Below are 27,237 nucleotides of genomic sequence, written 5' to 3' on the forward strand. Positions count from 1 at the left end.
TTGAAGGAAACAGAGCAGCCAATGTGTGCACAATCTTTTAAACAATAACTGCATCAGATTACTGGTTTTGTTGTTCGATAATTCGATGAGCTTTATCTAGAGGCAATGCAGAAAAGCAGGGGAATAACACTGAACCTTTATAAAACACTGGTCTGTGCCTCAGCTGGAGGATTGTGTTCAATTCAAGTTGCCCCGCTATTGGCTAGATGTGGAGATATCATAGGGTCGTTATTTATAATGAATGGTTTGTGGGAAGAGTTGCTCTGCGAGATAATGGGTACAGATAAAATGGGCAAATTTAGCCAATAATTCTTTTAAATGGGTTGGTTACATCTCCCTTCTCATCCAGATAGTTATATAGAATTTATAGAATTCTTTAAAAATGACAACTCATTTTGCCCACTGTGTTCATGTGGTTCCACTGTATCTTTTATATTAATCTGAAAATAAAATGCCTTATTAACAGCTCATCCAAACCCTGCTCCTCCAATAGCATATTTCAAAAATTTTACATAAGTGCAAGTGGTCAAGACTGCATTATGGCTGGAACCAATTACTGACTTGGAAGCAAATATGCCATCAGCCTGCTGAATGGACGACAGATCGTATCTGTAGAATGCCAAATAATGGAAGTAAATCCTTGCTTTCACAAAGTTAACATGACAATTCCCAAGAAAATTTCTTGACAAACCTGAATCTTTTGAAATTGTTTATGTAAGCCTTTTGTGTTATCTGACATTCAGAAACTGCTAAAAGTATGATCTCAGAGAGCCTAGTAAAGATTATATCATTGGACTGAATGCATCACATGCAGAGCTGCCAAGTTTTGTCAGAGCATTTCAGTATTCTAGTACCTGAAAATCAGTATTTTGCTGAGGAAATAAGTATTTTTACATGGTGCCATTTTGCTGACATTTTTTTTTTATCACTATACGGTCATACCCATGTAAGAATACAAGACTGCATAACCTTGCTACCAATTGTCTTCTACGCACCTTATTTGACAGTGCATTCATTGCCATCTCTTTGTATACTTCTGCTTCCTGTTTTTAGAACCAGATGATGATGTAGAAGCCATTTTGGAAGCCTCCCTCGCTCTCTCTCCCTCCTTCCTCTCTTCCCCCCCCCTCCCTCCCTTCCTCCCTATCACCTTCCTTTTTTTTTTTCTCCCTCTCTTATTCCCTTCTCCCTCTCCGAACAGTCTGTGACCCATAGCGCTGTGGCCATAATGCTACGCATAAAGGCAACAGCGCTCCAGCTGGTAGCACTATAATTAAAACCCATAGGCTGTTTGTTTAAATTCCCACACGCTAAACTGACAGCACTGTTTAAACCTGTAGCGGGACAGGCAGATCAAAACTTAGGAAAATAATCATCCAGATCTTGAAATTTAAAATACTAATAGATTTAATCTGCTATAATGTTTAGAGTTACAGTTTGACGTTTTACACCCTTGCATTTTTTAAGCAGCAAGATGAAACAGGAAGTCGGGCCGATTTAAAAAAAATCCATATTTTACAAAGCAAATCCGTACATCTGTATTCTTATCGCATTTCTGTACAATATACAGAAAATCTGTACTATTTGGCAGCTCTGCATATGTTCTACCTCTCTAGACGTAATTAACGGAGATTTTCATCTGCCTGACAAAATGCACAAGTATTCCTACACTTTGAAATCTTTAAAAAGAAATGCATCCAAGTGCTCCAAATCAAAATACTAATAATGTAACATGCATCACATTTACCTCATCCCTAATAAGCTCCACAAGTTCAACTTGTGACCAGAGTGATCAAAATAGTATTGCACTTCTAATGATGTTCAGAACATGTACTCACCCAGTTACCCTTATTGGACAGCGAACATAATTACTTTGCAAATGATTAGCATGTGCTAGCCGGAGGAAATATATAGGCGAATAGCCCAGTAAAACTTTTGTATGTTGTCCATTAAAAGAAAAACACAGTACAGGTTAAGAGGGTCGCTACATGTTCCAATGGGTCTTGCCCATCACAGGCATGGTGAGCATTTATGGCACGTCCTTGATTACCCTTGAGAAAGAGGTGGTAAGTTTCCATCATGAACTGCTATATCCAGAGCAAAGACAAATATATTACCAATGTCAAGAATAGAGCTCAACTGGGGCCTAATGGGCCTGTCCCACTTAGGCACTTTTTTCAGCGACTGTCAGTCGTAGGTCACCGAAAAAATGGCGACTGGACCCCCCCCTACGACAATGTCTACAACAACCTACCACCTAGTCAACGTCATGCTATACGGCAAGCTACCGACAACCGCCGACCCGTTAGTACGTCCACCTATGACCACACCTACGTCCACCCGCCACAAGGTATGACCCTGTCGGCGACAACTTAAGACAATTCAGTCGCCGGTACCTGTGGCCGGTTGACGTAGGTAGCAGCCAATGGAATTCACCTACTACAGCTCCTATGTCAGAAGTCAAGCTATGCTCATTGGCGTCAAGCCAACTGTCACCAATTTTTTTTTTAACATTTCACAGTCCAGCAGAGACCAGAAAAACGCTACGATTCTTTGGGCGACTGAGACTGCTCACGACCATACAGGTGACAGCCTAGTCGCCTAAAAATATCGCCTAAGTGGGACAGGCCCATAATAGTGCAAAACCCTTACTGTTAGGGTTAGGCCAGAGCTTTTAAGTTGAGGTCGATTTTAAAGAGCTACTTTACTGTAATTGCATTAGTAAAGTTATAATGGAAAATAGTTTTCAAAGAGCAAGTTAAGTTACTCATGGCCATGAATGCAAGCAAATTTCCCATATTTTCCCAATATAAACAATGGGGAAAAAAAGGAAAGAGTGGTTGACCTTTCAACAGTTATGTTCAGAAATCACATTATACATTTACAGAAGTCATATGCTTAGTTTATCATGCTCCTGATCTGGATGGAATTTAACAAGTCAATTTAGCAAACAATCACATCAGAATAATAATCTTCTAATCAGATAATGGAAACTGAAGTTCTATATCCCTTAACACTAAATTTGAGCTCTGTTTTCACTACTTACAAGGCTACATACAATATTTCCTTGCATTGATTGTTCTATGAGAAAATACTTCCAAGTTTCTCTGATGAATTTGAACAAAACCAGTGAAAGTATGCATGACTGAAAAATTCTTTAGGATGCTGCAAAGTTTAAACTTTCATCTACAAAATATGACAAGGCAAAAAAAAATCAACCAGCAATCACTTTCCAAATCACTAAACCAAACTAATGTCATAAGTCAATGGTGTAGCTGATTGATGCATTTTTCTTAAATGGTTTCTAAAATGGCTGCCAGATTACGATTGAAATTGGTTGGACTTGTATCTAGATGTAGAAACAGCATGAGACAGAATCTCAGTCATATTGCTTTAGAGAATTTGCATTTGTATATCTTTCATGTCTCAAGACATCCCAAAGAATTTTGCAATAAATTGAGGAAGTTCAATATGATAGCCAATTTGTGCATGTTACCCTATTTGAATGAATAAATTCATTATCTGAAGTTTGCTGAAATAAATAACACTCATACTGTGGCATATAAAGGCTAGCTATGATTTTTGCTGCATATCTGGAGTGCGCTTTGAACCCACAACTCTTGATTCATTGAGTCATGGATCAAGGCGAAATGGAAAAATTAAATAATTTTAAGGTTGGAAGACCGTCTGAAGGAAAATTGCCACTGTTTATTATTTATTGTAAATGCATATGTTGCATGTTTTTGCACTCTTATATAAATTGCAAACTGCAGAGACATTCCCCACTGATGGAGGAATGAAGGATGTTTTCACCTGTGTCAATACATGCTGTAGACACAAAATGCTGGAGTAACTCTGTTAGGCAGCATCTCTGGAGAGAAGGAATGGGTGACGATTTGGGTGGAGATCCGGCTTCAGACATGCTGTAATTAATTTGGGAATGCTTGTTACCTGTAGTGAATAGAAAGTTTATGGACAGGAGAAAATAAGCTTTGGTGACCTTCCACAATTCGATCTTTCAGTAATTGGAGAAAAACTGCACAACTAAACCCGTAAAAGGCCCAAAGTCACAAGACTCTTCAGTGGATGACAAAATTAATATAGGATGAAACAACAAGAAATTGAAGCTTCATCAGAGTCCAAATCAAATACAAAGACTCTTTCAGAGGAGATGTTACTGGTGTGTTTTATTCTGCCTTGATTCTTCGTAGGACGGGAAGACTAACTAAAAAGTGAATTGCTGGAATAAGAGGCATCTATTGGAGAGAGAAAGAATCAAGTTACCAATATTAATCAATCATTAACAATTCAAACAACCTTACTTTTTGGAATACCTCAGAACTAGATACAGGCAACCTCGCGTTACAGCCAACCAGGTAACAGAAATGAGTCCATTCAGAAATCACAAATCACTACCCAAAAATTTGAGGTACAGAATAAAATTCACACTTTTGGCATTTATGTGAAAAAAAGTAAATAATTTCTTTTCAAACTCATGTTTCTTTACACATGCGCAGATGACGCGGCTTCACGTTATGGAAAACCGTGATCGCACATTTTTCTAGGGACGCTAAACTCGCACCCCATTGTAATGTGTGGTCACTTGTATTATAATTCTAATATTATGTGATTCAAATCATTGTTTTTGTGAGATGTGGGTGAATAATTTGTGCTAAATTCTGATTAAATCAACAATCTACCCGACATTCATTAACCTAGCTGTAATACTGAAGTCTACTTTGAAAATAGTCAACATATTCTCCTTTTGCAACTATATTTACATTCAAAAGAGAAGAAAACAGGAAAACTGTTACTTTTAAGAAACGGTCTGTATTTAAGGGCAATGAACAAATAAACTTTCAAGAAACGTTCTAAAACAAAGTACTGTTCAGACCATTTGTTTCCTGATCTTGAGTGGGCAATTTATATATTTTTCTATACATCACCAGAGAAGTACACTAAGATCTTTATGATACACTTTGCAAAGCAATCTGTCTTGGGCTGCAGTTGGTTGTTCAAAAAACAATTTCTGCTTTTTAAAGAACACATATTAATAAGAGTCTAATTTAGACTTGTTTCCAATATAGAAAATATCAAACTTTAGGGTGTTTCACAATCTTATTCTTCCATCCCATGACATTCTTATTTCCACAAATCTGAGGAAGAATATCACACGCTCTAAAGTTTGTTAAGAAAATAGAGTTTATTAAAAACAAATCCTAAGCTCAATTTTTTGGAGGAGGTTTCACTGTTTGTTATTTTTTTAAATTAAAAAGAATAGAAAGCACTTCTACCTTACGTCAAAATTTTAAAAACGTACAGCAAAAATTTGATTTGTTTTTCTGGTCATCAGGTGTTCAGACTGGAGTAAATTGTGTGGACGTTCTGAATACTGGGGAAAGCAAACAATTTGCTTAAAACCTTTAAAACTAGACAGGATTGTGGGATAGCAGAAGCAAATACTTTATACATCATTTTTTATACAACTCTGAAGCTTCATGGCACAATATTGTGGTGAATACATCAATTATCACCACATCATGTGCTTTATTACAATTAGTTTCTATCACTGAACCTCAGCCGTTGTGCCTGAATCTTTCATTTCAGGTTGATTGGTAGATGAGGTAGGCGCCAATTCCATCACCTCTGCAGCTTTTAAATTCATGTCCGATGAATTACATTCTCCTTGAGCAGAATCTCCTTCAGGAATTGGGATCGCGTCCGATTGTTTCATTATTTCTTCTTGTGCATCTCCATTAGAGTTGTGATGCTTTTCATTGCCCTCATTAATTTCTTCAGGCTTTTCCTTTCCACGTTGATCCATTTCTCTATCCCTGCGAGATTCCCTGTCTCGTGAATCACGATCCCTATGTCCACTTGACCGCCTATTCCTTTCCTCTGAGTCCCTATGCCTTTCTCGTTCAGAGCTTCTTCTCCCCCATTCCCTTCTCTCACGTCCGCCACAATGGCGATCATGATCTCTATCCTCATGTCGATTCCCATAACGCTCACGATTATCATTTTCACTTCGATTTCCACTAAAAGGACGATTTCTAAACTCTGATCTGCCAAAACGTTGTTCTTGGTCTCGATCCCTTCCTGGAGGAAATCCATGTCTGTCATTCCTAAACTGTCTCCCATCTCTTTCTTCAGGCACTCCAGGACGACCATAAACATTCTGGGGTGGAAATGGTCCCCCCATGGCATGAGGTGGAGGTACGCCAAATCCTCCGGGTCCAGGGGGTGGTGGACCTCGGTGTAATAAGTGTGGTAGCAGCGGACGTGGTGGAGCAACAGGAAACCTCTGCAAATGAGGTGGGGGAACTCCAGGGGGTCTTTGTAAGGGTATTAAACCAGGTCGTGCACCCAAAAGACCAGGGCTTGGTGGCTGCACATTCATCATGGGAGCATGAGTAGTTCCACTCTGATTTCCTGAAAACCAAACACAAAGATGTACATTAGGTAACACCATTCACTGTTTCTTTTAAAGGAATGGAAAATTAAGAGGACACAAAATGCTAGAGTAACTCAGCAGACTAGGTAGCATCTCTGGATAACATAGGTGGCGTTTCGGGTCGAAAAGAAAGCTGAAAAACGGGAGAGGCAGGCAATTGGTAAACACAGACGAGGGAAATTCTTTGATAGGCAGATGATTTAAATAAAGGCCATAGACGAGAATCATTGGGTGAGAAAGGTTTGAAGACTCAAGGATTGTAAAGGCAGGGGGAGGAAGGTAGCAGGAACGGAGGGGAGAAATTGGAATGAGTCGTTGTGGTGCCCAAGGGAGAAAAGGGGCAGGGGGCCATGTTATACGTGACCTAAAATTGGAGGTCAACATTCATACTGTTTACTTGTAAGCTACCCAGGAGGTGTTGTTCTTCCAGTTTGCGTGTGGCGTCATTCTGGCAATGTAGGAGGCCCAGGTCAGAAAGGTCAGTATGGAAGGGAAGTTAAAACCAGGAGATACAGTAGGCCTTGACCGACCGAGCACAAGTGTTCAGTGAAACAGTCACTGAGTCTATGCTAGGTCAGGCTAATGTACAGGGGGTCACATCGGGAACACCTGATACAGTAGATGAGATAAGAGTCGAGGCGCATAAACCTCTGTCTCACTTGGAAGGAGATTTTCGGGATCCCTGGACGGAGGCGGGGGAGGAGGGATAGGGACGGGGGTTGGTTCTACGATGGAAGTTAAAACTCTGAAATTAAGTCATGGTATGGGAATGAGCCTACTCTCAAAGTTTATGTAAAATTCTACAATATTTAAATGGAGGCATTTCTTTATGAGAATAGATTATAATGTTCAGTATATTTATAAAAAATGAATTATTCTTGCATACATGCATACATTCAGGATATTCAGAGTAAAAACTTAAGCTTCCACATGCAAGATACAAATTTAAACCCGCGCCTCTACTCCAAAGATAGAATGAGCAGTGTCAGATATTGAACGTAAATATTTTAATAAATATGCTTCAAAATGGTAGCATAAATAATTTCAAGTGTTCTTTTATTAATTGAACATAATTCATAAATCCTTGTCATACGAGCCAAATTAGGTCATTGAGTCTACGCCATTCAATCATGCTTGACCTATCTTTTCCTCTTAATCCCGTTCTGCCTTCTCTCCGTAACCTTTGCCACCCTTAGTAATCAGTAAACTATCAAACTCTGCTTTAAAAGTACCCAAAGACACCCTCCACAACCATCTGTGACAGTTAATTCCAGATTCACCACCCTCTGGCTAAAGAAATTTATTCATCAACTTTCTAAAGTACGTTATTTTATTCTGAGGTTGTGCCCCCCAGTTTAGTTTAGTTTAGTTCTCGACTACCCCACTAGTGGAAACACCCTGTCCACTCTATCCAGGCCTGCACTATTCAGTATGTTTCAATGAGATCGCCCCCGCCCCCGTCCCCTCCCCCTCCCCAAACTTTCTAAACTCCAGCGAGTACAGGCCCAGAGCCATAGAATGCCCAATCATTCTTTTGATTATTTTGAACACCTATTTTGAAGGTTATGTAAGATAGTATCCAACAAAAAAAGATGAAAGATAATATCCAATAAAAGCACCAATACTGGCAAAATGAAATTTTAAATCAAACTCAATAAATATTGCCTTCAAGTACAGAATATAACCAACTGGACATGAGGAAGTGATATCAGCTTTCAAGGGATAAACATACAGCACCAAATACAACTTTTATGTCAATAGACAATAGGTGCAGGAGTAGGCCATTTGGCCCTTCGAGCCAGCTATTCAATGTGATCATGGCTGATCATCCCACATCAGTACCCTGTTCCTGCCTTCTCCCCATATCCCCGACTCTGCTATTTTTAAGAGCCCTATCCAGCTCTCTCTTGAAAGCATCCAGAGAACCTGCCTCCACCGCCCTCTGAGGCAGAGAATTCCACAGACTCACCATTCTGTGAGAAAAAGTGTTTCCTCGTCTCCGTTCTAAATGGCTTACTCCTTATTCTTAAACCGTGGCCCCTGATTCTGGACTCCCCCAACATCGGGAACATGGTTCCTGCCTCTAGTGTGTCCAAGCCCTTAACAATCCTATATGTTTCAATGAGATGCCCTCTCATCCTTCTAAACTCCAGAGTGTACAAGCCTAGCTGCTCCATTCTCTCTGCATATGACAGTCCCGCCATCCCGGGAATTAACCTTGTAAACCTACGCTGCACTCCCTCAATAGCGCGAATGTCCTTCCTCAAATTAGGGGACCAAAACTGCACACAATACTCCAGGTGCGGTCTCACTAGGGTTCTGTACACCTGCAGAAGGACCTCTTTGCTCTTATAATCGATTCCTCTTGATATAAAGGCCAACATGCCATTCTCTTTCTTCACTGCCTGCTTTACCTGCATGCTTACTTTCATAGACTGATGTACAAGGACCCCCAGATCCCGTTGTACTTCCCCTTTCCCAACTTGACGCCATTTAGATAGTAATCTGCCTTCCTGTTTTTGCTACCAGTGGATAACCTCACATTTATCCGCATCTGGCATGCATCTGCCCACTCCCCCAACCTGTCCAAGTCACCCTGCATTCTCATAGCATCCTCCTCACAGTTCACACTGCCACCCAGCTATGTGTCATCTGCAAATTTGCTAATGTTACTTTGAATCCCTTCATCCAAATCATTGCCATTGGTACAGACATCAAGGCACTTTCTAGCACCCAAAGATTAGACCCAAGATATTTTGCGATAAATATAACCTTGCATTGACAACCTCTGTCCACGAAATATACTAATTTAAAGCTATTTGCAGAACTTTGTGCTCATCCTAAAAAATAGGGATTTTAATATTTTTAATATTTGGTACATCTTATATTTTAAGGTCATAAGGAATAGGAGTAGAATGAGGCCATTTGGCCCATCAAGCCTACTCTATAATTCAATCATGGCTGATCTATATCTCTCCTAACCCCATTCTCCTGCCTTCTCCTCGTAACCTCTGACACTTTTGGATAAGGAAGATCAAGTTCAGGTAATGTTCAAACTTTGGTTGCTGGGGGCATTCTTTAAATAATGTACAGCATTAGATTGAATAACAATCCCCAGGTATGCTGAGGAACATGATCTCTCACTGAATAGATTGGAGAGGCAGTGAGTTTAAGACAAGAAAGAGCAGTATGAATGAAGTGAGGAATAGTTGGAAAGAGGACATTGAGAATGGAAAGGATGACTGGTGCAAGAGAGAGAGAGTTGCTAGAAATAGGAATGGTGAGGTAGACTGGGAATGTGGGATGGGAGACTTCAGAAAGCTGAAACAAAAAGTATTGAGAGAATGCTTGGGAAATGAATGGTGACAAGTAATCTGGTGTCAGGAAATTTTGCTGAGAAAATAAACGGCGCAGGAGTGAAGAAATTATGCTGGTTCTTCTTGCGTATGGCGTGCACAGCCTAAAATTGTAGGACAACTTGTTCTATTTGATCTTATTTGATTGTGCACGACAGGTTGATTGATTTCGTCGAAACAGGGCGGACCACGTGAAGGTTGCAATCTCCCACCGAATTATGCTGGTGACTCAGTAATGTAATAATAGTCAACAAAAACATCAAGCTGAATGATTGATAGCTAGAATTCTCCAGCAAGAGCCGTAACAAAGTAGACTACAAGCCTCCAGTACTTTTGAGGCCCTTAGACGGGGAAGTGGTTGATAATTTTTATAAATTTCTCTGCCTCAGAAGGTAGGGGAGGCCAATTCTTTGGAGTCTTTCAAGATAGAGATCTTAAAGATAGTCAAGGGATATGGGGAGAAGGCAGGTACGGGGGAATTTATGTGGATGATCAGCCACGATCACATGGCGGTGCTGGCTCGAAAGGCCGAATGGCCTACTCCTGCACCTATTATCTATTGAATGGAATTTTGCATGTTATCAAGCACTGGTTGTTAATGGCCTACCTTGGGTGCCTTTATAGAAACATAGAAATTAGGTGCAGGAGTAGGCCATTCGGCCCTTCGAGCCTGCATTCAATATGATCATGGCTGATCATCCAACTCAGTATCCCGTACCTGCCTTCTCTCCATACCCCCTGATCCCCTTAGCCACAAGGGCCACATCTAACTCCCTCTTAAATATAGCCAATGAACTGGCCTCAACTACCCTCTGTGGCAGAGAGTTCCAGAGATTCACCACTCTCTGCGTGAAAAAAAGTTCTTCTCATCTCTGTTTTAAAGGATTCCCCCCTTATCCTTAAGCTGTGACCCCTTCTCCTGGACTTCCCTAACATCGGGAACAATCTTCCTGCATCTAGCCTGTCCAACCCCTTAAGAATTTTGTAAGTTTCTATAAGATCCCCTCTCAATCTTCTAAATTCTAGAGAGTATAAACCAAGTCTATCCAGTCTTTCTTCATAAGACAGTCCTGACATCCCAGGAATCAGTCTGGTGAACCGTCTCTGCACTCCCTCTATGGCAATAATGTCCTTCCTCAGATTTGGAGACCAAAACTGTACGCAATACTCCAGGTGTGGTCTCACCAAGACCCTGTACAACTGCAGTAGAACCTCTCTGCTCCTATACTCAAATCCTTTTGCAATGAAAGCTAACATACCATTCGCTTTCTTTACTGCCTGCTGCACCTGCATGCCTACCTTCAATGACTGGTGTACCATGACACCCAGGTCTCGCTGCATCTCCCCCTTTCCCAATCGGCCACCATTTAGATAATAGTCTGCTTTCCTGTTTTTGCCACCAAAATGGATAACCTCACATTTATCCACATTATACTGCATCTGCCAAACATTTGCCCACTCACCCAGCCTATCCAAGTCACCCTGCAGTCTCCTAGCATCCTCCTCACAGCTAACACTGCCCCCCAGCTTAGTGTCATCCGCAAACTTGGAGATACTGCCTTCAATTCCCTCATCCAGATCATTAATATATATTGTAAATAGCTGGGGTCCCAGTACTGAGCCTTGGGGTACCCCACTAGTCACTGCCTGCCATTGTGAAAAGGACCCGTTTACTCCTACTCTTTGCTTCCTGTTTGCCAGCCAGTTCTCTATCCACATCAATACTGAACCCCCAATGCCTTGTGCTTTAAGTTTGTATACTAATCTCTTATGTGGGACCTTGTCGAAAGCCTTCTGGAAGTCCAGATACACCACATCCACTGGTTCTCCCCTATCCACGCTCCTAGTTACATCCTCGAAAAATTCTATAAGATTCGTCAGACATGATTTACCTTTTGTAAATCCATGCTGACTTTGGCCAATGATTTCACCACTTTCCAAATGTGCTGCTATCCCATCTTTAATAACTGACTCTAGCAGTTTCCCCACTACCGATGTTAGACTAACTGGTCTGTAATTCCCCATTTTCTCTCTCCCTCCCTTCTTAAAAAGTGGGGTTACGTTTGCTACCCGCCAATCTTCAGGAACTACTCCAGAATCTAAAGAGTTTTGAAAGATTATTACTAATGCATCCACTATTTCTGGAGCTACTTCCTTAAGTACTCTGGGATGCAGCCTATCTGGCCCTGGGGATTTATCGGCCTTTAATCCATTCAATTTACCCAACACCACTTCCCGGCTAACCTGGATTTCACTCAATTCCTCCAACTCCTTTGACCCGCGGTCCCCTGCTATTTCTGGCAAATTATTTATGTCTTCCTTAGTGAAGATGGAACCAAAGTAGTTATTCAATTGGTCCGCCATATCCTTGTTCCCCATGATCAACTCACCTGTTTCTGACTGCAAGGGACCTACATTTGTTTTAACTAATCTCTTTCTTTTCACATATCTATAAAACTTTTGCAGTCAGTTTTTATGTTCCCTGCCAGTTTTCTTTCATAATCTATTGTTCCTTTCCTAATTAAGCCCTTTGTCCTCCTCTGCTGGTCTTTGAATTTCTCCCAGTCCTCCGGTATGCTGCTTTTTCTGGCTAATTTGTACGCATCATCCTTCGCTTTGATACTATTCCTGATTTCCCTTGTTATCCATGGATGTACTACCTTCCCTGATTTATTCTTTTGCCAAACTGGGATGAACAATTTTTGTAGTTCATCCATGCAGTCTTTAAATGTCTTCCATTGCATATCCACCGTCAACCCTTTTAGAATTAATTGCCCACGTAAGGTCACTGGGTCATAAGGCTCGACGCACGGAGCCGCTAAATCCAACTGTAGGACATCCGTCACTTCCGGTATATGTTATTAATGCAAAAAACGCGTACTTTCCTACCTGTTAGAAACCGCCAAAATGTTGAATTTTTGCGTTGAAAAAAATTGTGGGAGTCGGGGTAATTTCATCAAGTAAGGCATTATTTGTGTTTTTTCTTGATTCCTTTGGTATCTAAAAATTCTCAAAAGTGATAAATCTGTCTGTAAATTTTTCTTCAGATGCGTTTTCATTTTGTATGTAAAAACCCACTTGGGAACCATAGGCGATTTAAAAAATTTACAGCCAGATTTATCACTTCTGAAACTTTTTAGATGCCAAAGGAATCAAGAAAAAACACAAATAATGCCTTAGTTGATGAAATGTAGTGAGCAAACGGCCAATGTTCGCTAAGCACTATGGCTGTTGTTGTCCCTTCAGCTCTCGCTTCTAATTACCGTCATTTCTCCTCACTTTTGGAATTCTGAAGTTGGCTAATGTCTCTCACGCTTATCCCGATTTCCATAATTATTTACAGCGCAAAAATTGAAAATTTCAGCGGGTTTTAACGAGCCCGCTACGCTGGAAACAATGGTAAGTGCCTACCTGCAGTTCATCACGTGTAATTCATTTGGAGTAGCATAGCAACAGTACGGGTCATGGGTCGTGACCCGACTGCCGTGAACTGGCACAATAAATTGCAGATCAAAACCTGGCCGTTTGCTATGTTTTTAACGGGTGGGAAAGTGCGTGTTTTCCCACCCACTAACATGTATCGGATGTCTAGCATGTCCTCCACTTGAGATTTTCGGTCACGTGGGTGCGGATCTACGCTCCAGTGACCTTTCGTGAAATCACCCTATAGTACACACGAGCATTTAGAAGCGGCTTCTGGTCTGACAAAGAAAAGGTCCAGGAAGTCAAAGATTTCAGCAACCCTGCTCTGGTCATGAATGCTTCAGTCTCATTCATAATGAAGGAAACAAAGTAACAGAACTAGAGTGCAATTTTTTCCTAAAGTCTGTACCACATCTGGGAAACTAGAGATTGCAGAACTTGAATATAAAGGTAACAAGATATGTCGACCACTCTGACTTAGTTAATTTTCCAGTGGTTGATAATTCTTATAAAATGTACAAATACTATGCTGACAATCTCACTGATTTGATATAATAATGTGCAATCCTTGCCCAAGATTTCGCTGGCATTGGTAAACCACAGACTTGAAGCTATTTTTAGTCTGTATTTTTGACATTGTTGCTTTAATGCCCAGAAATCCAAACAGACGTGTGAGTAACATGGAGAGCACATTTCAAAATGATATTTCAACATTTTAATCTTCTGCAGGCAAAAGGCAGGGCTGCCAACATTGGGTTAGAGTTGGGAGTGAGAAATTGCGAGAGACCAAGCCCAAGGGAGCGTAGCGATTGAGGGGGTGCAGAGCTTTTGGTGCAGAGCTTTTCCATTTTCAGCTTGAAATTGTGCAATCTGGTGCATAATGTAGCTTACACTTGAATGCAATATTTATGTTTTAAATTTGGATTAGCTATGAATAAGGTTAGGCTAAATTACATTCCTAATTACATTCCACAGTAGAGCCCAGGCTCTGATCAACAGGTGCAGCACATGAATGATCTTAGTATATTAATGTATGGAAATCAGATTTTAATCAAACACTTGGCCCATGTTGACCAACCTGGGTCTCACTGCACACCTAATATTACTCCTGACCCTGAGTCCAGTTGCATACCTTCTCTCATTCCTGACCCTGAGTCCAGCCTTACACCTGGTCCCCTATTCTACCCTGATCATAACTGCTTAGGTTCCCAGTGCTGAACACTCCCATTGCCCCAGCTTTGACTGCACACCTAGTATTATTCCAGACCTTGACTCTGAATGCACACTTGGCCTTGCTCCTAGACCCTCTGCACTGACAATATATCTGGCCCACACATAAAGCCCCATATCTGACCCCACGGTAGGGACTTTTTGAAATTTGATGTATTAAAATCATGTTTTAGTGCATGGTAGAAGTATGATTTCAATGTTTTTTGTTTGAAGTATTTTTAAGAGGTAACTTTTTCCACACAAATGGTGGTGGGTGGAAGAAGCTGCCAGAGGAGGTAGTTGAGGCAGGGACTATCCCAACATTTAAGAAACTGTTACACTGATACATGGATAGGACAGGTTTGGAGGGAATATAGACCAAAAGTAGGTAGTGCAGCTGGGGCATGTTGGCGGGTGTGGGCAAGTTCCGCCGAAGGGCCTGTTTTCACACTGTATCACTCTATGACTACATTATACCTCCACCATGCATGAATGCTTCAAAGTCAAGTGGTCGAGTTTTATTGCCATATACTCAAGCATAGAAACATAGAAAATAAGTGCAGGAATAGGCCATTCGGCCCTTCGAGTCAGCACTGCCATTCAATATGATCCTGGCTGTTCATCTAAAATCAGTACCTCCTTCCCGTTTTCCCCCCATATCCCTTGATTTCGCATGCACCAAGAGCTAAATGTAACTCTCTCTTGAAAACATCCAGTGAATTGGCTTCCACTGCCTTCTGTGACAGAGAATTCCACAGATTCACAACTCTCTGGGTGAAGAAAGTTTGTCCTCATCTCAGTCCTAACTGGCCTACCTACCATTTATTCTTAAACTGTGACCCCTGGTTCTGAACTCCCCCAACATCAGGAACATTTTTCCTGCAGTTACAGTACGTGAAAATCTAGGAGGCAAGCAGGATGCTTTCTCCAACCATCCCCATTTGAAGGCCACTATCTTCCACCGTTTCTACCCAGTGCTTGGTACTTACTTCCTGCAGCCACTGGTTGTCCACCAGGATGCACCGAGCCGCAGCCCGGCAAACACTCGCCAGCCCCGACTCCCCGTCCGCATCTGTACCCACCACTGCTTCTGCTTCCATCCCTCCCTCAGTCCCGGCCCTCCAACACCCGCAGCCCATGCACTTGATATGAGTTTTTGAAATTTTGAAATCTTGCATAATTACATTTGCCAATAATATGGAAGCCAGAATCATGGAGACCATGAATAAAAAACAAGGATATGGAACCAAGCACTTCTGTAGGGACAGCAAAGTGGCACAGCTAGTAAAGCTGTTGTCTCACAGCACCAGAGACCTGGGTTCAATCCTGACCTTGGGTGCTGTCTGTTTGTAATTTACCCATTCTCCCTGTGACAACGTGGGTTTCCTCAGGGTGCTCAGGTTTCTTCCCAGATCAGAAATTTATACAGGTTCGTAGGTTAATTGCCCTCTATAAATTGTGCAGCGTGTAAGAAGTGGATGTGAAAGTGGGATAATATGGGACTGTTGTGAACAGGTTGGAGTGGACTTGGTGGGCCAGAGAACCTGTCTCAATGTGTGTACCCTTCAATCAATATATATATTCGTCCTAAGACCTGACACAAGCACAATGGTGGCACGCGACCTCTCTCTAACCTGAAAGCTTTTGTGTGATTATTATATATTTTCATTGGGCTGTGGCCAAACCCAAAGGCATGAGTACCAGTGCTATGAGGAGAGAATCTGATGACCTTGGCAAAGGTCAATGGATGCAAAGACACTCTTTGTCCAGAAGCTGATTTACTGAGGCAGAACAGCTGAAATTCTCAGAAAATTTTGTTTCTTCTGGGACCCTGGAAATGTTCATCTCACCTCAGTCAGAACAGAGGAAAATCAAATTCACGTTGCAAATCTATTTTGTAGCAATTAAGAAAATGTTCAAATGGTGAGGTCACTCTCAGAAAGCTGGAAAAAAGATTTACGGCCCATCTTAACTAAATTCCTTTCACAATTACCCCAGCCTGATTAAAACAGTTAATAGTAGTGGAAAACAATTTTTGTTTTCATTTCATATTTGCAAGTTCCTGCAGATTTTAATTGTCATTATTAACAGGTTGAAGGGAAAGTAGTTTGGACAATACATGCTGCCATGATTAACATGAAGAGGATTTTGATAGCTAATATAGAACCTGAAAAGAGCAATTTTCTTCAAAAAGACAAAAAAACAATTAACATAGGTAACTTAGGAAAAAACAAATTCACGATTTAGGAAAATATATAAAAAATAAAATTATGTAATGGGAAATAACTAACCAGGAAGATGGGATGACTCGCTTGGTGGAATGTTAGTTCCTGTATTTCCAATGGGCATTGGAGTACTCAGTGGAGGCATAGCACCGGGCGGCAGGTAACCTGAAAGGACAAAAATATTTTTAAAATTGAATTTTTCTCATGAAAAATCACAATTGATTTTCCAATAAGAAAATTCTAAAAATGTTCAACAATTTATCCTAAAATATGCCATTTTAAGATTAGTTCGATTATTTCTCCACAACAATTTCTTGCGTTTTTTTAATGTTATATATTTTACAAAATATATCAAAGATGTAAGGAACATAATGAATATGCAGTAACGAAGCCTTGGGAGGTAAATGCAAACACTAACCATCGTATTGGATAAGCAGAGTCTACATTTCTGATTAAGATCCAGAAAATAAGATGAACAAGGTGACTGGTTATGAGAATAAAGGCAAAAAACGTGATACTAATCTAAATATTGTAACTTTTTCTAAGAGCCAGCACAGGCACAATTAACAAAATAATGACCTCCTTTACCGTTAAATTCAATGACTTCTATAGGTTCTGCCAGTTTTGTTTATGAAAAGTTGTGATGGGTTTGCAGAGACGAAATAGGCAGAAATACAGTTGAAGGGAGCAGTTAAAAGCAATTGTATTCTAATCAGCTACAAACGTTAACATGAATTTGGTTTTGTGTAGGAAGGAACTGCAGATGCTGGTTTAAACTGAAGATAGACACAAAAAGATGAAGCAACTCAGCGGGTCAGACAGCATCTATGGAGAAAAGGAACAGGCGACGTTTCGGGTTGAGACCCTTCTTCAGACTGAGAGTCAGGGGAAAGGGAAAGCGACAGATATTGATGGTGATATAGAGAGATATAGAACAAACTAATTAAAGATATGCGAAAAAGTAACGATAATAAAGGAAACAGGCCATTGTTAGCTGTGGGCTCAGTGAAAATGAGATACAGATAATGAGACTCGACAGCTTTGAAACTAGTACAATCACTTGGGTGGGGGAGGGACAGAGAGAGAGGGGATGCAAGGTAACTTGAAATTAGAAATCAATTTTCATTCCGCTGGGTTGTAAGCTGCCCAAGCGCAAAATGAGGTGCTGTCCCTCGAATTTGCGTTTGGCCACACTCTGACATTGGAGGAGGCCCAGGCCTGAAAGGTCAGTGTGGGAATGGGAAGGGGAATTAATTAAAGTGTTTGGCAACTGGGAGATCAGGTAGGTTCAGGCAGACTGAGCGAAGATGTTCAGTGAAATGATCGCCCAGTCTACATTTGGTTTCTCCAATGTACAAGAGTACACAACTTGAAGAACGGATACAGTAGATGAGGTTGGAGGAGGTGCAAGTGAACCTGCCTAACCTGAAAGGACTGTCGGGGTCCCTGGACAGAGTCGAGAGTGGAAGCATAGGGACAGGTGTTGCATCTCCTACGGTTGCAGGGGAAAGTACCTGGGGAGGGGTGGTTTGGGTGGGAAGGGATGAATTAACCAGGGAGTTGCAGAAGGCAGAAAGGGGTGGAGATGGGAAGATGTGGTTTGTGGTGGGATCCCATTGGAGGTGGTGAAAATGTCAGAGGATTGTGTGTTGTGTTAAATTTGATTTTAATTTGTATTATGCAAAGCTGATTTGCACAAATTGAAACATTTAGTCTTACTGATAGTACTCAATAAAATATCATCACAAATAAATGACCAAATAATTCATATCTGGTCTATAAACTAATTTATTGACCCAAGAAATTCTCCAGTTTGGAGAACCTGAAACAGCATGTGTATGAAAGGCACACATTGCTGGATCTTTCACTGAACTGCTACTGCAAACAATATTGCACATTATTTACACATGGATCATTCAGGCAATCCCTACATTGCTCCATTCAGTAATGAAAATTCACCCATACAGAATTCACAAATCACTAGCCAGAAATTTGAGGTATGGATTAAAATCCCCTCATGGGTTTCAATGCACATTATATTTCCATGCTTTAATTAAAAATTGCCAGTGGCATAAAATATTGAGAAGGCAATGGCCCAATGTACACAGAGTATCAATTTCATTCAGAAGCTGCAAATCGTCCTTACGTTGGAAGTAGGAAAACGTTCAAAACATTTCAATTTATGAGGCTATCTAGAGGCATGCATTTTGAACAGAATAGTAGGAATTTCACTTTTACATTTTCATTCTTTAATCACATTAGCAAAGATGAGTGTGATGTCAGACACAATGAGTATGCTTTGGGTTTGATTTGAAATCTGGTCAATCCTTAATCTTAATCCCACCTTCACAATAAACTCCAATATCCCTTAGCATTTAAGAATCTATAAATCTCAGCATCAAGTGCACTCAACCACCAAAGATAAGTTCACTTTAAAATGGGAATCCTGCAGAATCACAAACCTCCACTCATGATAGTTTTTTTTGCTGACAACAGGAAATCAATAGTGTCCTTTCAGGACAACTTTTTCCGGCACATTTTCTCTGATATTTTGATTGTTTAATAGGACTGACCACATAGCAATCTTTTTCAATCAGCTTGTTTAAAACAACCAATATGTCAGAATGAAATGATGTCTGAATGCTTCAAATTAGAATAAGAAACAGCAAACTAGAAAGTCACGGTAAATGCAACATTAATTAACGTTGATCCTCAGCATCAAACTTTAGATTTTCTTCTACAAATACCACAATTCTACTCTGTATAGTTTGAACAAACAAGTTAAGGGCAAGCCACTTGGCACCTGAAAACTCCCCAGCATTTAGTAAGATTGTGGCTGATCTGATTATAACCTCAATTCCACATTATCATCAAAATACAAATCTTATTGTAGCCTGATGTCCGATCCATATTTTGCTTTCCAACCTATTGTTATCAAGCATGTTAAACAACTATTAATCGACTCATCGAAACGATTTATATAATTTATAAACAGTTGTAATCAGTAATCCCTGTAGCACAACTTTGATTACACCGTTACAACCACAAAAAAATAGTTTATGCACGTTAGCCAACCTAACTCCTATCCAAACTGGTGTCACTTCCTGCACCATGGTGTTCTACTTTCTGCCATAACCTTTGATGCAGCACCGTGTCAAATCTGGAAATCTAAATATAGGACATCCACCAGTTCCACTTTATCCACAGCTCATACTACTTGTTCAAATAAATATGACAAAATGGCCAAACGCGATTTATTTCTCAAAGTCACAGGGACATTCTTCAATTTACTTGAATTTCTCTAAGCATCCTCATCTTCTCTGTGACATGAACAGCTCTCTGTAGTTTCCTGCATTCTCTCTGTCTCATTGAATAACATTTGTTAATGTCAATAGCAAAATAAACCTCCCCAATATGTATGGAATTCAAATAAAACAAACACTCCATCTCACAATGAAGACGCCCCATCAGGATCTGGAGACTTATCAGCTCATACACCCAAGAGCTTTATTTCCCATTGAATTATGCCTATCCCATGTATTCTGCAAGATCTATGTAAAATATGTCACAGCACTCCAAATGATCAATCACAGAAATCAAGCATTTCTTCCCTTATAATCTCTCTCGCTGTATTGTTATTTTGTAAACTTTGTCGCTTTCAACAAAAAAAGTGAATCTTTCACTTCCGAATGATTTGTTGCGATAAATGAAAACATCCAAATAGAAAATGGATGTTCCTTATAATCAATCAATCAATATTTATTACATGTCTTTTGAACCTCAGTGAGGCTCAAATGAAACTCCGTTTCCACAGCCATACAAACAAAGACAATATCCTATAGACATACACACAATTCAATTTACAAAAACATCCATCACAGTGAACCCACTGTGATGGAAGGCAAAGTCTTTTCTCTCCCCTGTTCTCCATTTCGCTCCCGATGTCGAAGCCCCAGGCGGGCGATGATAAGTCCCACGGCCATTTTAGGCCGCGCCGGGCGATGTACGGTCCCGCTCCCGGTCTAAATATTACAAAGTTGGAGCCCCCGGCGGGCGCTGGAATGTCCCACGGCCATGAAGCCGCGCTGGGCAATGTACGGCCCCGCTCCGGGTCATTCCAACCCCGCGACACGGGCTAGAGAAGTCGCGCTGCGGGAGCTCCGGAAAGTGGTCTCTCCACCCGGACCCGCAAGCTCCCGATGTCCCAGTCCACCGGACCTGTGGCTGCAGCTGGAGCCTCCGAGCTACGTGGTCGGCCGTAGCAGCGAGTCACCAACGCTCCGATGCCGGCCAGCCCCACGATGGTAAGTCCCCAGCTCCGCAGGCTCCATGACTGGAGACCCCAGGTCGTTCAGGTTGGAGGCCGCTCCATGGTGCTAGGCCCCAACGACAACGGAGACCCGACAAGGAAAAGGTCGGGTCTCCCGTACAGGGAAGAGATTTTAAAAAGTTTCCCCCTTCCCCCCCCCCCCCCCGCCCCCCACATACACAGTTAAAAGACTATTAAAAAACACAAACAACTACATTTAACCAGACAAAAAAATAAAAATAAAGACAGACAGGCTGTAGGGGCCGCTGCAACAGTGAGTCGCGCCGCCAACAATAAGATTAAAAAGCAACACTTAGTCACAATTATTTCTCTTAAGGCAGTCAGCATACTATCTTGCTGCGTGTTAGATGTGCAGACACTTCTCAGCCACTGCTAAAGATTCTGTGATGTGACATACCGGGTGGTGGCTGGACTGGATTGAAACCAGGACGCATAAATGGAGGTGGAGGTGGTGGCGGTGGTGGTGGTGGCACTCCAGGATTAAAAGTAGGTGGCGGAATTGTTGAAAAGTTCGGAGGTTGGAGTCTATTAATAGCTGGCATTTGCTGAATTCCAGGCATCTGCAATAACAAATATTACAGTAACATTTCTCAAAAGATTTTAATTGCATCCACCTCCAACCCAATGATTACAGGAAAATACACATTCATTTTTTCTCTACAAACTCTTGTAAAAATAAACACTGAACAAATGGTATTTTACAACTATATAACAGACAGCATTGAAAATGTATTTCTAATGCTGCAATGAAAAAAAAGTGATATTCAGATCATTTGTTGCGCGGATAGTGATTTTTGTTAATGACTTCGTCAAATCGCATTTCAATTGCTGTTTGATGCTAATATTGATATATAATCTTCTCTTGCCCCCAACATTTAAACTGCTCATCATAGCAAGAAAAGATTTGTAAATTGAGACAATTGCGTTACACAATTAAACTTTGAGAATACATCACCCAATTGTTCGAAAGTCCTGATTGTCTGGCATCTGATTCACTCATTAGATCAGACTGTGAGCCAGGGGCCCAGAGATTGTACAGCCAGAAATCGCAGTGAGATCCAGAACACCAGGAGTCATGAGTATGGGCCAGTTTATAACCAGGACTGAGGTCTGGAATAGGTATATTTTCTGCACCCTTTACCTCATCAGTTGCATTGGCAGTCATTACAGGATTTTTACGTAAAACAAGGTACCTAAAGGCATTAATAAGAATAACATCCAATAGTAAAAAAACTACTCTTCTGGCACCAGAGGATCAGAGCTTGACTGCAGTGAGAATTTGTAAATCAAATAGTTTTAAATCGAGATATACGGTTTAATGACTGCAAATGCGCTGAAAGGCACAGAAAAAGTGATTCAGTGATGGGTGATGTAGTCCTGCAAAAGCAAGGTTTAACAAAAGCACCAAAGGATTTATAATTACACGATATGTTAAAGGGGCTGTCCCACGAGCGACCTAATGGGCGCGTTTAGAAGAGTTTAGGAGAGTTTGAAAAAAATGACATGTTGAAGACCTGTTGAAGACTAGCTTCGACTAGCTACGGGAAAATTGGACACTGGATAGTGGAGAGTGAAGATGACCTCCTTCGATCTCTCTTCGACTACCCTTGATTACCTACGACTAACATGTCAACCTACGACTAAACCTACGAGTAAAAAAAGTTGATTTTTTTCCATGGCGACCTTTTTTTACTCGAGGGAAATTTTCAACATGTTTAAAAATACGCCGCGACCTAGCTGAGGCCTAGACGGAAACTACTCTCGAGCATGAAGGAGAGTTACAAAGACCTCCTATGACCTCGTGTCGACCATGTTGCGAGTATGAGTCGAGGGCAAACTCGCCAGAACTCGCGGATTTAGGTCGCCCAAGTGGGACAGCCCGTTTACTGTCTCATGGGATTGTATTCAGAATAGCTTTATATTTTCCAAAAGCAAAATAAACAGACGATGAATCAACCCCAAGTATATAAAGATCAACACCTAAATGTTCAGCTACCATCTAATTCTGATGATTAATGCTTCACAGAAGGGATATGGAATGTCTCCCTTAACAACATTCAACCAGATATTCTGAACACGATGATAAATCCTATATTTGCAAAAGTCCACAAGTTGCTAATGGTATGTTGGCCTTCATAATGAGAGGATTTGAGTATAAGAGTAACGAGATCCTTCTGCAGTTGGTGAGACCACATCTGGAGTATTGTGTGCAGTTTTGGTCTCCTAATTTGAGGAAGGACATCCTTGCTATTGAGGCAGTGCAGCGTAGATTCACGAGGTTAATCCCCGGGGTGGCGGGACTGTCATATGAGAAAAGATTGGAAAGACTGGGCTTGTATTCACTGGAATTTAGAAGGATGAGAGGGTATCTTATAGAAACATATAAAATTATAAAAGGACTGGACAAGCTAGATGCAGGAAAAATGTTCCCAATGTTGGGGGAGTCCAGAATCAGGGACCACAGTCTAAGAATAAAGGGGAGGCCATTTATAACTAAGATGAGAAAAAACTTTTTCACCCAGAGGGTTGTGAATTTGTTTGAATTCTCTACCACAGAAGACGGTATAGAGAGGCCAATTCACTGGATGAATTTAAAAGAGAGTTAGATAGAGCTCTAGGGGCTAGCGGAATCAAGGAATATGGGAAGAAGGCAGGCACAGGTTACTGATTGTGGATGATCAGCCATGATCACAACGAATGGCGTTGCTGGCTCGAAGGGCCAAATAGCCACCCCCTGCACCTATTTTCTATGTAAACAAAGGTAACTCTGGACATATTCTCCCTAGGAAATATATAAATATAGAAGAACCAACCTTCTTGAACTTTTCTGGAATAACAGATGACTTAACACTATGTAATAGAATCGGAATTCCTCTACTTGTCTCATGGAAAGTTTTATTTATCTCAGCTAAATATAATATGATTAACAGTTCATTCTTACCTGCGTTGGCATGGGTATGGAGGTTGGAGGCATTTCTTCTAACTGTATTACTGCTGTACTGCCATTTTCAGATGTTTCAACGACAGCTGCTGGTGCCTTTGTAATATTCTTCCATTCTAATGCAAATATGGAAAGGAATCAAATGTGACATGCATTCCACAGGTGACTGAGGAAGAAATAGAGTTGTTTGTTTCTTTTATGCATTAAAAAGACCATAGTCCGATGTCTGTTCCGACAATAGATAGATTGGTTGTGCACTAAACATTTAGTTTCTTTAATGTGTCAGCCACAAAGCTGTAAAAAAGCAGATCTCCTCTCACCTTGTCTACTGCATCCATTGTTCCCAATGTTGTTCCTTTACATCGGTAAGACCATACATAGACTCAATCTTTTTGCCGCACACCTTCTGTCTTTTGATCTCTGGCCTTGATTCAACCATCTACATATCAACCCCCTCCCCTTTAAAACTTGTATTCACCTATTACTTCCCAGATTAGGTCCTGCCCTTCCTCTCTTTCAGCTTCCCCCCTCCCTCCCACCACCACCACCACCACCACAATATGCCTGAAGGGCCCTGATATGAAATGTCACCTATCCTTGTTCTCCAGAGATGATGCCCGATCCACTTAGTTACTCCAGCCCTGTCTCTTATGCTGTATACCATCACCTCACATTCATTGTGCTTTCAGTGGAAATCAGGCAATTTCATCAGGCTCCAACTTACCTTATCAGGTCCATATAAATTAACAAAACACTAGAACTGAATGACTTAGTACTTTTCATGTCGCATTCCTTCTGCTGCACCTCCACACACTGACAAATGCTGTCTTTTTCACGCAGAGCCACTGTATTCTACTTGCAAGCCACATTGCTAATATGAAGTGTGGTATATCCAGCAAGCCGGGAAATACTACATTTCATGCTCTCACCAAATCAACAAAATAGGTTGTGAACTTCTGGCAAATCAGGACCAAGCCCTGTAGTAACCTTTAGCGATAGTCTCCCAACTCAAAAATTACCAACACTCTTTTCTGCCCCTCAATAAATCTTGAAACCAATACTGCTACAAGCATGCATTCTGGTTAATCTCATATGCAGCAAAACTATTAAATGCCTTCTAAAAACCAAATCAGATATCAACCCTCTCTTCCTTATTCATCTGTAATCATTTTCCTTTTATAAATTCACATGTGCTCTACCACCAATTGCCCCAAAACATTCCAGATTTTCTCTATTGCTAATGCCAGGCTAATTGGTCGATTGCTCCCAATTTTTTCACTCCTTGAGTAGAGGAGTTACATCTACAAAATTGTAATCTGTGGGAACCATTTGAATTTTGGAAGATGCTTCTTTGAACATTTTTGGATGTAAACTGCCAGTGTCTAGGGATTTGTTGCCGTTTAGTACAAGACGTATGTGCCATCTGTCCATGCGAATGAGGGTTCTGGCGCCCAATGGGATAGATATGCCAGATCCAGCAGAGCTACAGGCATCTACCCGTGTGGGCATTCTGGTTGTGGCCATGTTTGTCACTTACCTGGACAAAGTGTTTCGTTGTCCAACACTCCTCCTTCACATAAACGCTCCAGTTCTTCAGGTTTAACTTTATCCCAAGGAATATAAGAGACCCCAAGCTCCACATCCCAAAACTGCTTGTATTCTGTTTTCATTCCTTTGTTTAAGGCCCAGGCAATCTGGGGGGCAAAGTAAACATTGTTTGCGTCATTTAATATTGCTCGATATCTAAGGATGTTTCATTTGTCCTGTTATGCAAGGTTATGGTGCCTGCTCCCTCAAAATATCCAATACTGGTGTTATAAGCAATCCTTCTGCATAGAGCATTGCAGAATTAATTTCAGAAACAACGTAACTGAAGAATGCATATTACAGTTCTGATCATTTCTGATCTTTAATTATACTGTTTAGTAAACAAAAAAGTAGCCTTGCAGAAATGGAAAAAGTATTTCTGTCCTAATTCTAGCACACTTGTTGGACATTCTACACCACGACAGAATTAACAGTGAGATCTACTAACAAAGGGTATCTTCCATAAATGCTGTGGAGAGTGTTTACTTTTTACTTTTCCCCCCCATAAAGAACAAAATCAATTCCTTAAGTCACTAATAACTATACTTGAGAGGAGAGAGCTTCAGTTTAGCAAACCATTTGCTTTAGCCTCTGCACAATACATACCTTTATAGGCTTTTGATTAACTTTGAATGTTCCTCTGCCAAGTTTTTGTAAGGCTCGATATGCATCTTGTCTATGAACCATCACAATGTAAGCACAACCTCTTGGAGGTATCATCTGTAGAGGGCAAAAAATAGGTTAAAAGTGCTAACAAAATCCCAAAAGCTCATCCAATGAAATTCTCTTTCGCTCACCATAAATGCTCTTTGAGCTGAGTATCTAAAGCATTTTCTGTTTTTATCATAAACATTACCAGGTTTTCATTTGTTCTGGACAGTACAAACAGCTTTGTAAATCCTGTTATTAAAACTGTATTGCATTTAGACCACCTCATGTTGATGAGCAGTTACAGCAAGCAACAGAACAAGTAGCAAAGCTATCATGCTTTCTATATTAACATTCATTCGCTGAATGCAGCAAGAGTACTCATATCAGAATGAAAAACATTAATTTGCATAATTACTTTGAATGTTGCATCACATTCTGGCATTTATTTTATTTATGAAAGTCACATCAAATGGAAAATACATGATGTGTTAACTGAATTTCAAGGACACTGGACAAGGAAGCATTCTCATAGAACACCATACCTCTGTCACTTTTTTGTAAGAGGTAACCTAATTATCAGTCTTCTTTCACTGCACTTGCCACATACCTCTTCTATTATTTCTTTGGTTCACTTTTGGTTATGACAAGATCTGCTTCCAGCACCACTAAATTAAATCACAGCAAGATATGTCAAACAAATGTTTACTGCATCTCAACTTTGATTATTTTCTGAATTACCTTGCACTCTGTTCTCATGTTGCTAATCCACCTGCCACTGGAAATAATATCTAATGATTGACTCTACGAGTTCCTTCCAAGAATTTGAGAATCCCCATTCCTCTATTTGAGGGAGAATTACACTCCTTTCCAATCTCATAAAGTAAATGCAATTTTGGCTCATTGATGCTTCACTGCCACCTCCCTGATTTATAGCACGACACTGGTCCAATACAGCATTCAAATTACACACTCAGAAAGTAAACAAAGATGAGAAACAGAACTGTCATGTATGAGCAGAAGTGGGTATCTTTAGATTACAATGTTATACTTTGCATCTAGCT

At 40.7% G+C, this 27,237-nt stretch overlaps 1 protein-coding gene across 3 annotated transcripts in view; it reads right to left on the reverse strand.

Annotated features, from left to right (window-relative positions):
* Window positions 1-4,457: 4,457 nt before the first annotated feature.
* Window positions 4,458-27,237, reverse strand: part of scaf4a (SR-related CTD-associated factor 4a) — an 87,867-nt gene continuing 65,087 nt past the window's right edge. For all 3 annotated transcript variants that reach the window (XM_055644504.1, XM_055644505.1, XM_055644503.1), the window contains 6 exons: window positions 26,132-26,245; window positions 25,476-25,632; window positions 23,939-24,054; window positions 21,395-21,557; window positions 16,734-16,832; window positions 4,458-6,432 (listed from right to left, as the gene is read on the reverse strand). In XM_055644504.1, the coding sequence (XP_055500479.1) occupies window positions 5,567-6,432; window positions 16,734-16,832; window positions 21,395-21,557; window positions 23,939-24,054; window positions 25,476-25,632; window positions 26,132-26,245 (1,515 nt within the window). In that variant the 3' untranslated portion in view covers window positions 4,458-5,566. The remainder of the gene's footprint in view (window positions 6,433-16,733; window positions 16,833-21,394; window positions 21,558-23,938; window positions 24,055-25,475; window positions 25,633-26,131; window positions 26,246-27,237) is intronic.

This window comes from Leucoraja erinacea, chromosome 13 (assembly GCF_028641065.1).
Source record: "Leucoraja erinacea ecotype New England chromosome 13, Leri_hhj_1, whole genome shotgun sequence".
NCBI lineage: Eukaryota > Metazoa > Chordata > Chondrichthyes > Rajiformes > Rajidae > Leucoraja > Leucoraja erinaceus.